Raw genomic sequence first — 14,888 nt, 5'->3', positions numbered from 1 at the left:
ATTAAAATAGTTTATAATGGAAATAGAATAATATACATATGATTCTTTACATATCCTGAAATTTACTGTTTTGGTCATATTGTCATCTACCATTTTACCGTGTTCTAAACTTTGTGTTCTTTATATTTCCTTACTTTGTCTAAGGACTGCATAAAATATCCATACAAGGTACTGAATTAGGAATTAGCTCAGATATGAGAGTATTAGTTTTGTAGTTTTCATCATAAACAAATTTACAAAAACTTCCTTTAATGTGTAATTTAACATACATATATTTGTTGAATCATTTTTAACTACAAAGTTACTGAAAATTTTAAGTCTTTTCATATTGTATTTAAGAAATATTTATTTAGCATTACTTTCTATAGGATGTAAAGATAATTAAGACATACTTCTTATTTTCAAAGAGCTTATGATGTAGCAAAGGGAATAAGAGAAGAACATAGAAATAGGAATGTGATTTCACTGATAATAGGGAACTCCCAAATGAGGAACCATTCTCTACCAATGAAGTTTGGCACATTCTACACAACTTATAATATCAGAGTTGCCTAGAATACTAAAAGGTTAAGTGACTTGTCCAGAGTCATAAAACCAGTATGTGTCAGAGGTTAAACTTGAAACCAAGTCATCTGACTCCAAGGCTATATCTCTTTCCACTGTTATGTTGCCTTTATATTACACAAGTATAAGATTTTATTTTTATAAAAAGCATTTAGAAAGATATGTGTATGTATGACTAATTTATGAAATAATTACTCCCTCAACATATATACATATATAAATGGCTAATTTATGAAATAGTTACTCCCCCCCAAAAAAAGAATTTTGAGATAAATTATTTTAATAAAATCAGAATAGTAATAACCTCAGATAATTCCATTTTTATGATAAACTAAGGACTACAGTTTTGGTTTGAAAATCTGAAATTTTAATAATAGAATCTAAATGTATGAAAAAAGTAGACAAACCTTTTGATTTTCCTCTATTTCCATTCGCATTTGTTGGTTTACAGTAATTCTGGTTAGTGATCTGCAAAATAAATACTGCTGTCATAGAATTATTATTCCTCAACAGTTTAAGGTTAGTTAACATTGAATATGAAGCAAAATTTTGGGAAGAAATTGGGAATTCTAACATCCTGATTACTATAATATCATCTCTATTAAAATTTGACACTTTCTGGAATAAATGTAAGATATTAGCCAATTCATTAGGTTTCACTGTTTTTTATCAGTCAGAGATTTTAATTATAGAAAGTTATTGGTAGAATAAAGTCAATAGTAGATTATTAAAAGCCAAAGTGCACCAATTGTAGACATTAAGTACTGTCAGAGTCCTGTCAATAATGAATAGTTGTTGTCCCAGAAATACTTGTGTGGCACAGCCATTTTCATTTTAATAGTTGTTCACATGTAGCCAGTTTATATAATGTCACCAGATAATTCAGGGTCACAGAGACCATTTTCTGCATAGGTGCAAGTGTGCAGATTCACTAAGGTATATAATAAAACAACAATAATAACTGCCAATACTGACTATATTTGAAAAGCCCAAAAGAATGAAATAGATTATATTTTAACAGACAGAACAACAGTTGCTCGTCAGGGGAGAGTTATTCCTGAGTCAACTGTGTGTTTACAATCAAACCACTGACTCTAGAATTCGTAAAAAACAAGAAAGAAAAATAAAAATTGAATTTAAGTGGAAACAACTTAACAAAAAACTATTTAAACAAGTAATTGATAATCAAAAATAGTAAACAGAAACATCACAAACTAACTATAATAATAAACTTTAACCTATGTGATTTACACTGTGATTTGCAAAGTGATTACCACAAAACGAAAGAGCCCAGAAAGTGGTTCAGTCATGAATCTGACTTATTTGCTAATGAAACTACTTTAAACACCATCAAGATATTATTTCTAAAGAAAACACCTATACTGAGAATGAAAAAAAAAGCACAGTTGCACATGGGTTATTCAGACATAGAGCTGATATCATCAGAGTGAATTATATCAGATTTTTTTTTTTTTGTGAAATAGCCTATACAAAAGGGCTCCAGTTATTCAAAACAAATAACTTTAGCATACCTGGCCTTCACTGGGAAATTTTGAGAAATATCTTTCATTAATTTTATGGCATTATAAACTGGAGCAGACATAATTTGAGAAGCTGCTTGAAAACTAAGATCTGTAAGAAAAAAATTACATTTAATGAACTGAATACCACTTAAGATTTTAAGTAAATTTAATAACACGTAAAGATATTTACATGTTATTAAAAGTATTTTAGTCATTATCCCATATGTTTCTCATAAATTTAAGCTTAGTGAAATTTATTAAAATTAGCATTTTAAAATGCTGCCACTTGGACCTCAAATAAGTTATAATTTTTGTGAGTGAATAATTAACTACAAATTATTGATTCCCTGTTTTCTGAATGTACTCAGTGATAGTAACCTGACAAATGATAGATGAATTGAAAGAAAATATATCTGACAAAAATGATTTTTATTTGTTACAGAAAATTAAGCATTTAAAGGCAAAATTTGATAAAGTAAATAAAATTTTTAAAAGAAAGTTAATAAAAGGCAGGCAGGACATTCAATTTTAACTTAGAAAGTTAATGGCAGTCAATCTATTTCAAGATGCTTCTTTAATTGTGTATATGAAATGAAAACATTGTGTTGTTATGTAATTCTATGAAATGCATGAAAGTGACAGTGACAAACTATAGTTTGAATCTATCTACTACAGTTATTGTCAATAACTTAGTTATTTTGCAATCATCAGAATATGCTATAAAGACCTACTTCCATTAATCACTAGTTAATAGTTTGACCACAAAATGTCACATGGTATATTAGATCAAGAACTGGACTTGGAAGCAGAAAGTTATGCAATTATTTTGGGGTCTCACTTTGACATTTACTAGCTATCTGACCTTGGGCAAGTCATACAATTTCTCTGAAACTTAGACACTTCTTCAGAATTATAAGTCTATGATGGGTTTACCTCTGTCTCTGTCAGTGTAGAGTTACCACACTAACAAAATCCCAGGTTATTGATATAATGGCATATACTTGTTTTATCATTTTAATGCAGACAGAATCCCATATTAACAAATATCTTTATTGTATACAGTACTATATATTGAAATGTAAAATTTAATACACCAAGGGACTTTTTTCAGGTTTCATTGTGACAAAAGCACTTTGTTAACCTTAAGGCACTATACAAATCTGAGGAGTTATTTGTATTTTGTAGCAAAAGGCACTTTGGAGGTCAAAGATTCAAGGGAGTTTCTTTTGGGGATCTGATGCTGTTCTATTAAAAAAAGTTCTAGCATTCAAACTTTAAACAAATTGCTTGAGTATCTCTCTATAACAACTGAGTTACTATCATGTAATCAGGTCATCTCAGAGAAGGTAATTTAGGTGAACAATCCTCGTGGAGATGCAAACTGGCAATGGGCAACTGATAACCATAGGTTCTACAGCCCTCAACTATTCAATATCCAAAGCTACTAAAAAGGCCTTGGTACTGTTAAATGATTCAACATCACAAATGAATAAGATTTCATTAATAGAAATGATACTAAAAGAACATGTAGCACCATCTGATTTGCCATTGCTCTCTAAGGGCAACTATAACAAACAAAAGGAACCAGAGATCCTATAGAATGACTGGGCTGCAGCTCTGCATGAATATGCCTTATTGAAAAGAAACATGATTTGTAAAATGGGTAGAGAGAATAGAGCTTTACATATGCAAAAGATGAACTCAAGTAAGGAAATCCAGGAATGAGAGGGATGGACTCTAAGAGTATTTGAATGAAGGTCAGCGGTGAGAGAAACAAAAGGGATTTTGTACTTAAGCCTATGACAGACCACCTGAAGAGGGAGAAGGAATGAAGAAGTAGTTTAGAAAACAGATTACAAAATTAGCCCAGAGGCATGATAGAGTAGCAGTAGTTGATTGCAGTTATCTGGACATTTACTGGTACTGTCTCTTCTCCAAAAGCAGAGCAGCTATCACTAACTTCTTGACTTGCCTTAGTGATACTTTAATCCTGCAAAAAGGTGGAGGAACTAATGAGGGAGAATTCTATTCTGGATATGATTCTTACTAAGTTGGAGGTACTAAGGCTAGGGTAGAAATAATGAGAATTCTGGGCTAAGTGACCACTCCTTCCTAGAGTCTGCAATATAGGAGAAAAAATTTGGTCACAGTATGATATGCACTCTCGATTTGGGGAAAGCATACTTCTCCATCAGAATCAGGCTCAGAAGAAAGATAGGTGAGATCTTACAACCTCAAATTCTCCATAGGGAAAGTCTTGGGAGAAATAGGACAAGCACAAGAATGAAATGCTGAAGACACAAAGGCAAACAATTCCAATGAGGAGAAAAAATGAGATCTGTCTGAAAAGACTAAAGCGGCACAAGGAACTCCCAATGTAGATTTTGAAAAGAAATGTACAGAACATGGAAGCATAAGCCAGGTAACAGAAAATGAATAGAAGTATGGCACAGTATAAAAACAGTGTCAATACAGCTAGACTCAGGATGCACTGAGAGTAATGAGAGACTATAAAGATAACAAAAAGCATTGATTGAGTTTTTTTAAGCTATACCAGAAAAAAAGGATTAAAGAAGGAATAGGATGATGGTACCTGACAACAGAGAGAAGGTAGAGCTATTCAGTTCTTATGTGGTTTACATGCTCTCTGTCAAGGAGAATGACTTTTGCCTTGGAAGTTAAAGGAAAAAAAATGACTAACAGAAAGCCTAATGGCACAGTGGACAGAGCATAGGGTCTGGAGCCAGAAAGGCCTGAATTCAAATACAGCTTTGGACACTAGCTGGTTGTCATTTAACTTCTGTTTGCCTCAGTTTGCTCAACTACAAAATAGGGATAATAATAGCACCTACCTCACAGGGCTCTTTTGAGGATCAAATGAAATATTTGTAAAGTGCTTAGCACAGTGTCTGGCACATAGTAGGTGCTTAATAAATGCTTGTTCCTTTCCATTCTTTTCCCTTATAACCAAGATAAGAGAGCACTTAGTTTCCTCTAATGAAATCAGGTCACTTAGCCCAAATGAAACAAATCCTTAGTTACTGAAAGAAGAGATAGGTAGATGTGATTGCTGGGTCACTGCCAGTGATAATGGAATCATGGAAAAAGGTACCACAAGACTGGAGAAGGGCAAATGTTATTTCAATTTTCAAAAATAAGAAGGTAACAAATCTAACTATAGGCCAGTAAACCCAACTTTGATTCCTGGGGAAATTATAGAACAGATCATTAAAAAGATGACTGTTGAAGATCTAGAAGAAGGACGTAGTAATCATAAAGAGCCTGTGTGGTTTCGTTAAGAACAAGTCATGCCAGACTAACTTCATTTCCTTTTTTGACAGAACTACTAAACTATTAAATGAGGGGAATACTTTAGATATACTGTACTTATATTTTAGCAAAATCTTTGATAAATAATCTCATTTATTCTTGTGGAGAAGATAGAAGATGGAGTAGACAATACTATAATCAGATGGATTCAAAACTAGTTTGATGGCCAGACTCAAAGAATGGTTGTTAACGATTCAATGTCTTAAGGATGCATTAAAACAGGCACAGCTTCAAAGAATAGGGAGCTGACAGTTCTACTGTTTCCGGTTTTATACTGTATCTGTAGTATTGTATTCAATTCAGGTGACACAGTTTAAGAACAACAATCAGCTGGATAGTGTCTACAGGAGGGCACCTACATTGATAAGCTTCGGAATGTACAGAACATGGCACCCAGAATGGTGAAGGATCTTGAGACTATGTCATATGACGATTAGTTGAAGGAACTAGGGTGTGTTAGCCCAGGAAAGCCTAAGGAGAGATATGAGAGGCATATTCAAGTATTTGAAGAGCTGTTATTTGGAAGAGGGATTAAAGTCATTCTGTTTGACCTTGAACCATTGTAATGTAGGCTTGTCAGGAAAAACTTCTGAACAGCTAGAACTGTCCAAAAGTGGAATGGGCTGCCTCAAGTGGTGATGAGTTCTTCCTCTTTGGAGGGCTGCAAACATATGCTGTGTTTCCAACTGCTGGATATGTTAAAGTAGGGATTCCTCTTGCACATGGCTTAGACTACACAGGTACTAAAATATTTCCCTTCTCTCAAATTCTGTGATAATGACACTCAGCCTTTTGTACTCTGGTTGCTCACTTACCCTCCCTTCCTGGATTTTCTCTCCTCTTTGCAATTTTGTAACACAACATAGCTGAAAAGTACACCTTCCACTAGCATTTCTCGATTCTCCTCCCACAGCTCCCCCAAACTGCTAGTACAATCCTCCTCTCTAGTTACCTTGTATTTAAGGTAGGTTTTCCTTACATGTAAGTCCAAATATGCCTCATTACAATTTCCACCCATTGTTGCTAGCTTTGACATTTAGAGCTAAGAACAAGACTAGTCTCTCTTTCACGTTACAGACATTCAAAAATTTGAAGATGCCTATTATTTCCCATCTCCTCTCTCCTCCATGCCCCAGTCTATTCATCTGCAAGTTAATCATCTCCAATTCACTTAATTGGTCTTCATGTAGGATATCACCTTCTAGTTTATCAACATCTTTTCTATAAAGGAGAATCCCAAAGTGAACATAATACCTCAGATATGGTTTGGCTAGGGCAAAGAACAGTAGATCTATAACCTAGCAGTCCTCTTTTAAATTAGCCTAAGATTGCATTTGCCTTTGGAGGGGGGGTGGCTACCATACCATGCCACTTATATTGAGCTTGCAGTTCACTAAAATCTCCAAATCCTTTTCATATGAACTACTCTCTAGCCATACCTTCCCCTAATTGTATTTGTGAAGATAAGCTGCAGGCATTAATGTGGCTTAAAATCTGAAATGAATTCAAAGTGGTAGAGGGTAGATTTTATATTCAAATTCAATAGGTTGGGCACCATCAACTCAATTTTTATTATACTATACAAATGTGATTTCCCAAATATCCAATATAAGAATATTCAAGTTTGACCACATCATCACTATTTTCTAAATATCTGCCATATGTTTTCTAATAGTGTTATCTTTAAGGACAAAAGATTTATGAAAAATTGTTTTGAACAATATCATATTAGGCATATTTTGTTATCACATTTGAAACCTTGTTTTAATGAGATGAATTTGAAAGCAACACTGCATTTACTCTGCAGATTGATAAAACAACAATTTGATTTTTAAAGAATGATGTAGTGTATATATTTGCTACTATTCCTTTTAAAGGCAATGCATTCCCATTGTTTAAACTTCACAATGCTGAGTAAAATTTTTCAATATATTTCAAGCTTCACAAGCATCTATTCTCACCCTTAATATATGATGGAGGATGTGATAAAAGTAATGGATTGTGTGTTAAGATGACACTTCCTCATGACCTACTCCAGTGCCACGTTATTAGAAATAATATAAGGGAAAAATCACAATTCTACTATGATTTATAATTCAATCCAAAAGACATTTTAGCAACAGAATATCTGCCTGCAGGTCATCAGTATGAAAGTTGCATAGAAATCAACTTTTTCACATTTGTTCCCCAATTCTGTTCTATGAGAAAGTTTTCAATAGCCTCTCCTTTCATCTGATGTTTCCATTAAAATTTTATCAGTGGGACATGCAACAGTGTGATGAGATCAGAATTTATAAGAGGAGGAAAGCAAGATGTTGCTCTGATTTGTCCTGACCCCATGGTCAAGATATAATGTTATTTCCTTTTTTACTGGGCATTAAAGATGTTTAGAAACACAATTTAAAACTTTGGGTGAAATGATTAGATGAGCTAACATTCACTTTAAAAAGAGTAAAAAATTTTTAAATAACTACTTTTTGCATAATTTTCATACTTATAAATTTAATAAATATAAACCATGTTGTTTATTATATGAATAGCAATAACAATCTAAATTTATGTATGAAATATGACATTAATTGTAACTAGGACCATTAAACATGAATATTCATATTATATACAAAATAATTGCAATTTCATCAACTTCAGAAATTCTTTAAATAAGAATTGCTTACACCATGAAGATTACAACTGTCTATGATTTATTAGGTGAGTCCTCAGAGGTTACTTAAGGCATAAAAAGATTAAATGGCTTGCCCAGGGTCACATAGGTCCTAAGTCCAGAGGAATATTTGAACACAGGTCTTCCTAAGTCTTCTAATAACAATAAAAACAACATTTATGTAATGTTACAGTTTTCAAAGTACACTTGCACATGAGACCCAGGACAATCAATAGAGTGGAAAGGAGACTACACTTGGACTTAGAGGACCTTTGGTTAAATCAACTTTTCCACTTCTCTGCAAGTTACCTAAATATTTGGGTTCAGTCTCATATAAAAAAATTAGGATCTGAACTAGATCTTGAAGGTCTCTTCTTTCTCTAAATCTATCATTCTACATTATCTCATTTGAGCATCATGACAACTTTGTAAATATACATTGAGTCGTTATAATTTTGTCCATTTTGAAGATGAGGAAATGGATTCTGGGTTTAAATAACTAGTACAAAATCATGTAGGTATTAAGGGTAGAACCAGAACTAGTATCTAGGTCTCCTGGGTCTTGGTCCAGTGCTTTTTCCACTGCACCTGCAACAAATCAGTGGGTCTATTATCAAATACATTTATAGTAAGTCTGTATACTATACCTTGTAGCTCCCAGACTTTCAAAGGTACCATTTCTTTACTACTTTCAATAAGATGTTTTCGGAACTCTTTCAGATTACCTCTAAGATCTGGATATAATTCTCTGGATGAAAACATTAATATTAACTATTGTCAACTATCACTTATAAAAATGTTTTGGTATTACTATACATTTGACAGTTAATATTGTTCACATAAAATTAACTGAATATCCTCTAATTCTGAAAGTTCTATATTAGCTATATTAATTTGCCAATGAATTAGTATTATTTTGTTTTTACTTATGATTAATGATGTTTTTACCTTACAGTTCACATATCTAAAGTATAACTGGATGTTCCACAATTCTATGTGATGTGATCCTAAACGAAAAATATATTTTACTATGCATATGACTAAGCTATAATATTTCTACCATTATTCTTTCCAAATCTGTAGAACGGTGACATTTGAGAAACAAATGAACAGATGGAATATTTAAAGTAATTTATTTAGCAATAAGTTCAATTTATCAACTAATATATATGATCAACATTCCTCTGAAAAATAAGATTTTTAAAAAACTAAAATGAAGAGTGAATATACAATCAATTAATCAAGTATTTATTAAATGCCTACTATGTACCAGGCTCTGTGCAAGGCACTGGGGATACAAGCATAAGTAATGAAATAATGCCTATTCATAATGAGCTTACATTCTAAAGAAGGTAACGAGTGTGTGTGTGTATACACACATACATACATACATACATATATATTTAAAATACACACACATCACAGACTTATACATATATACACAAAGTAGTTAAATACAAGGTGGTCTGGGAGGCAAAGCTCTAACAGTTGGAAGGATCAGAAAAGCTTCACATTTATGATGATGCCTGTGTTGTATCTTAAAAGGAAGAGATAAACTGTTTGAGAGGTGGGTAATGAGGAAATACATTTTAGGAATGGAGGATGACCAGTGAAAAGGCACAGATATGGGAGATGGAATGTAATGTGAAAAAAACAGAGAGAAAACAAAATTAACTAGATTATAGAACACGGAAGGGGAAGCAATGCCCAATGAAGTTGAAAAGACAGATAGGAACCATATTGAAAAGCTAAATGGATGGATTTATTCCAGAGGAAAACACTAGAGTTGATTACATGAGTCACATGATCACATCTGTGCTTAGGGAAAATTACTTTGGTAGACTGTCTTACTTGTGTAACCTAAGGTAGGGAGAGACTTGAGGTAGGGAGACTAAGTAAGAGACCAATAGGCAACTGGTGATGCAGAACTGAACCATGGGGGAGAAACTGTGGCAGGATTGGTAGACCTAGGAGTTATCTACAGAGATGATAGTTAAATTCATGGAAGTTGATGAAATACCTGAGGGAAGGTAGGGCTTCAGGGAATATCTATAGTTAGGGGATAGGATATGAATGAGTCAATAAAGGTAACTGAGAAGATGCAATCAAACAAGCAGGAGGCTGACCAGGAAAAAGTAGTGGCATAAAAACCCAGAGAGAAAAAAGTGTCCAAGGGAGAAGATGGCTAATGGTACAAAATACAATAGACGAGTCAACAAATATTAGGATGAAGAAAAGGCCATCAGATTTGGTAATCAAGTAATCACTGGTAAATTTGGAGAGAATATTTTTAGTTGATTGATGAAGTTAAAAGGCAGATTATAGAGGGTTGAAGAATGAGAGGAAAGAGGAGGTCAGATTTTTAAGGAGTTTGATTGAGAAAGGGAAGAGGGAATGATTTTTTGAGTTGAAATGGCTTTTAGGTTGAGATCAGAAAGGGAGAAAAGAGGGATAAAGAAATTGGCTATCTAAGTGGAAAAAGATTACATTTAGGTAGGGTAAGGAATAGGAAGAGGTGGAATGATGGCTAATGGTCAGATAAGGAAATGTCAAGTGTTTCTAATTAGGGAAGTAGAACATTTGTGGGCAATGGGGAGACGTAGTGTGTGACCATCCCATGTGGTTGAAATGGAGCGAAGGAGAAAGTCATAGGACTTATGATGGCTGGGAAATGCAAGATTAGGGGGTTTGAAGGATCATCTACATGAATATTAAAGTTTCATAGTAGGACAAGATGGTAAGCTTGGTGCTACACTCCTTAAAAAAGAAGGCATAATGACATGGAGGTAGTTATTATATGGTTACCATAGTACACTTGCACACACATACAAAAACACACACAAACTTCAGTGATGAAGTTAACTGGACTATATTAACTATCTTAGAGCTTAACTATAATTTCTGGCACAATTTTGAAACTAAAATCTCTTAAACATGGCCTTTCTTGATAGGTGAGTTGTCTGTCTGAATATAAAGGCAAGCCATGGATCACCATAAAATATTTCCCCTAAAGTTTTCTGTTGTTAAATGATTAAATTTAGAAGCCTTACAAATTTTAAAATATTCAATTCATTACCAGTTTTACAAGTCAGTTCTTGCCACTCCAATTAATCAGTTAATTAAAAAATATTTTTATTTTTATCACAATATGAGCACTTTTTATTTTTTATGCTTATAATAGCAGTGCAGTATAGTTGATGGTGGGCCTATGGTGTTAGAAATATCTGAGTTCAACTCTAGTCTCTGACACAGAGAATTTATAAGGCTTGCCAGAGATTGTGCTTTGCTGGCATAGCCTTTGAGAATTCAGAGTCATCTCCATTCCACAATAAAACACCAGAATAGAACTGTAATGATCTATTGATATAAGACTGAAAGGAACCCCAGAAGTTACCTAGTCCAACTCCTTCATTATATAGATGAGGAAACTGAGGCCCAGGGATATGAAGTGACGTGTCCAAGATCACAGGTAATAAGCATTCACTGACTCCAAAGCCAGTGCTTCTTCTACTGTATAAAAGTTTTTAGAATTGTTTTTCAAAATTTACCATTTTAAAACTTAAAATATTCAAATTTTTAAAAAGATTTCATATGTTTTTAAAAAATCTTTCCTGCTTTTCTCTTCCTTACCTTCCCTATATTTTCCATATCTATAACTTTATTTTTAGCTTTTTGTTTGATTTACCAAATGATGGGGGAAATGTGTTAAGATCTTCCACTATTATTTTTTTAAACCTTTTTACCATTCAGTTATTATTTCCTACATAAATTTTTCTGTTATGCTACTAACTACAACAATCAATATACTTTAAGCATTGCCAATGATACTCTTAAACATGGTATAATTTGCTTTTTTTTCTAAGCCTATTAAAATTTAGCTTTGTTAGGTATCATCACTGCAATTCCATATTTTTTTTTAAATTTTGTGGTTAACAGGCTTTTATTTTTCATATCCTTCCACTTACCTCAAATCCTCTAAACAATAAAAGGAAAAGAAAACACGCATAACAAATACACATAGCAGGACAATTTACAGATTGGCTATATCCAAAAATGTATGTCTCATTCTGCATTTTAAGTCCATCACCTCTCTGATAGGAAATGGGTAACAGACTTCATTAATAGGCCTTTGGAATTATGATTTGTCATTGCAGTGATCAAGGTTCTAAAATCTTTTAAAATTATTTTTCTTTATAGTGTTATTGTATAAATTGCTCTCCTAGTTCAGCTCACTTAATTTTTGTACTGGTTCATAAAGGTCTTTGAAGTTTCTTCTGAAGCTATCCATTTTGTCAATTTTAAAGGCACAATAATATTCTATTAGATTAATATCCCATCATGTATTTAGCCATTCCTCAATAGGTGGGCACCTCCTCAGATTCCAGTTTTTTGCTATTACAAAATTTGCTGCTTTAGATATTTTTGTATGGATGAATCTTTTTCTTTGTTCTTTGATCTCTTTAGAGTATACAATAGTGTTATACTGGTGTATACTACAATTTAGTGAAATTGCTTTACAAAATGGCTAGCCCAATTCACAGATCCACTACAAGTACATTAGTTTGTCAGTTTTCCCATCAACTTTTGTCACTTTCCTGGGTTGGTACTTCACCAATGTGATGAGTGAGAAATGGAAACTAAGGGTTATTTTAATTTACATTTCTCTAATTATTAGTGATTTAGAGCATTTAAAAATTATTGTTGATGGCTTTGATATCTTTCTTTAAAAACTTGCCCATTCATATCCTTTGACAACTTATCCATTGGGAAATGGTCCTTATGCTTTATTTTAGTTTACAATATTTTGGTAAAGCGAAGAGTCCTGGCTCTGGAGTCGGTGGATATGCACAACCTAAGTGATCTTGGACAAGTCACTTAATCTCTCTGATCCTTATGAATCTTAGAAATGAGACGTTTGATAGAGAAACTTGTTGCACAGATTTTTCCCTCCAGGTACTTGCATCCTTTCTAATTTTAACTATGTTTTTATGTGAAAATATTAAAATTTTATATAATAAAAAATGTCCTCTTTTATCTTCTATGATTCTATCCCTTGTTTGGTCAGTTGGTCAGCAAATATTTATTAAGTGCCTACTATATGCCTGGCACTGTGCTAAATGTTGGGGATAAAAAGAAAGGCAAAAGATAGTTCCTCCTCTCAAGGAGGTCACAATCTAATGGAAGAGACAATATACAGACAACTAAATACAATAGATGTATACATGATAAATTGGAATTAATCAACAGAGGACGAGTGTTAGAATTAAAGGAGATCAGAAGAGGCTTAATGTAGGACATAAGATTTTAGGTGGGACTTGAAGCCAGGGAAGCCACAAGGCAGAGACAAGGAGGGAGAGAATTTTAGGCATGAGGGATAATCCATGAAATTGCTTGGCCGTGAACTCTTCTACTATCCATAAATAGGTGAAGGTTTTTCTTGCTTCTCTAATTTACTTGTGACATCATCTTTTGTTTCTAAGTCATGTATTTATCTGGCATTTATCTTGCCATACAGTGTAAGATATTAGTTTATACCTACCTTCTATCAGACTGATTTCCAGTTTCCCCAGTAATATTTGCAAATATTAAGTCCTTCTCTGAGATCTTTGGATTTATCAAATATTTTGCTATTATAATTATTTGCTCTTGAGTGCGGTGAATTTAATCTATCCAACTGATTGATCCCTATTTATTACCCAGTACTAAATCATTATGATGATTGCGGCTCTGCAGTGTAGTTTGGAATTTGCTACTGCTAGGCTATCTTCCTTTGCATTTTTCTTATATCCCTTAAGATTCTCGACTTTTTATTTCATCAGATGAATTTCTTTTCTTTTCTAGATATATGAAATAATATTTTAGTAGTTTAACTGGCATTGCATTGAAAAGGTTCATTTGGGTACTCTGGGAATTTTTGTTATATTAGCTCAAGCTACCCTTGATCAATGAATATTACTTCAATTATTTAGATTTGTTGATTTCTGTAGATACTATTTTATAGTTAATTCATTCAGTTCCTGGATATGATTTGTTGAATAGTCTCCCAAATATTTTAAATATTTTGTCATTAGTTTGAATATTGACCTCTTCCTGTGTGGTTTATATGGTAAAATACAACAGTGGTATAGAAACAAATCCCTGAGAGCCACATATTGACTAAGAAAACCACAAATTAACATTATCTATGTTGTGTTGTATTTTATTTATTTTGTTAAATACTTCCCAATTATATTGTAATTGGTTTTTTTTTTGCACACAGAAATGCTGATGATTTGTGTGGATTTACTTTATATCCTCTAACATTGCTGAATTTATTGTTTCAATTAATTTTAGTTGACTATGGTTTTTAAAGTTTTGTTTCCTCCTTCCCTAGTCTTAATTTTTTGATTTCTCTTTCTTTTCTAATTGCTATGCCAAGAATCTCTAGAATTTTGTTTAGTAGGAAGGGTGATAATGAGCATTTTTGCTTTACCTCTGATCTTACTGAAAAGGCCTCTAACTCTTCTCTATTATACACAGCCACACCCACAAATACAAACACACACACACATACACACACACACACATACATGCACATACACATCATCACTCTCCCCCCGCAATGGCTAATGTGAAAATGTGTTTTGCATGACTTTGTATGTATATTAGGTATAGTATTTCTTGCCTTCTCAGTGGGGTGAGGGAGGGGGTGAACACAAGGAGAGAATTTGGAACTGAAAATAAAAATTAAATTAAAAAAAATTAAAACAATAACAACAAAGAACACTAGAATGAGAGCCAAAGGATTCAAGTTCTAATGTTGGTTTTGT

General features: G+C 33.1%; 1 protein-coding gene across 1 annotated transcript in view; it reads right to left on the bottom strand.

Annotated features, from left to right (window-relative positions):
• UGGT2 (UDP-glucose glycoprotein glucosyltransferase 2) overlaps nt 1-14,888 on the bottom strand; it is a 212,746-nt gene that overhangs the window by 136,856 nt on the left and 61,002 nt on the right. The window contains exons 8-10 of the mRNA XM_027855699.1: nt 8,727-8,827; nt 2,097-2,196; nt 972-1,032 (exon numbers count right to left, since the gene is read on the bottom strand). Of these exons, the coding sequence (XP_027711500.1) occupies nt 972-1,032; nt 2,097-2,196; nt 8,727-8,827 (262 nt within the window). The remainder of the gene's footprint in view (nt 1-971; nt 1,033-2,096; nt 2,197-8,726; nt 8,828-14,888) is intronic.

This window comes from Vombatus ursinus, unplaced genomic scaffold (assembly GCF_900497805.2).
Source record: "Vombatus ursinus unplaced genomic scaffold, bare-nosed wombat genome assembly UNPS02011014.1, whole genome shotgun sequence".
Taxonomy (NCBI): Eukaryota; Metazoa; Chordata; class Mammalia; order Diprotodontia; family Vombatidae; genus Vombatus; species Vombatus ursinus.
The sequence above is the reverse complement of the archived record's forward strand: the minus strand, read 5'-3'. Positions and strand labels throughout refer to the sequence as shown.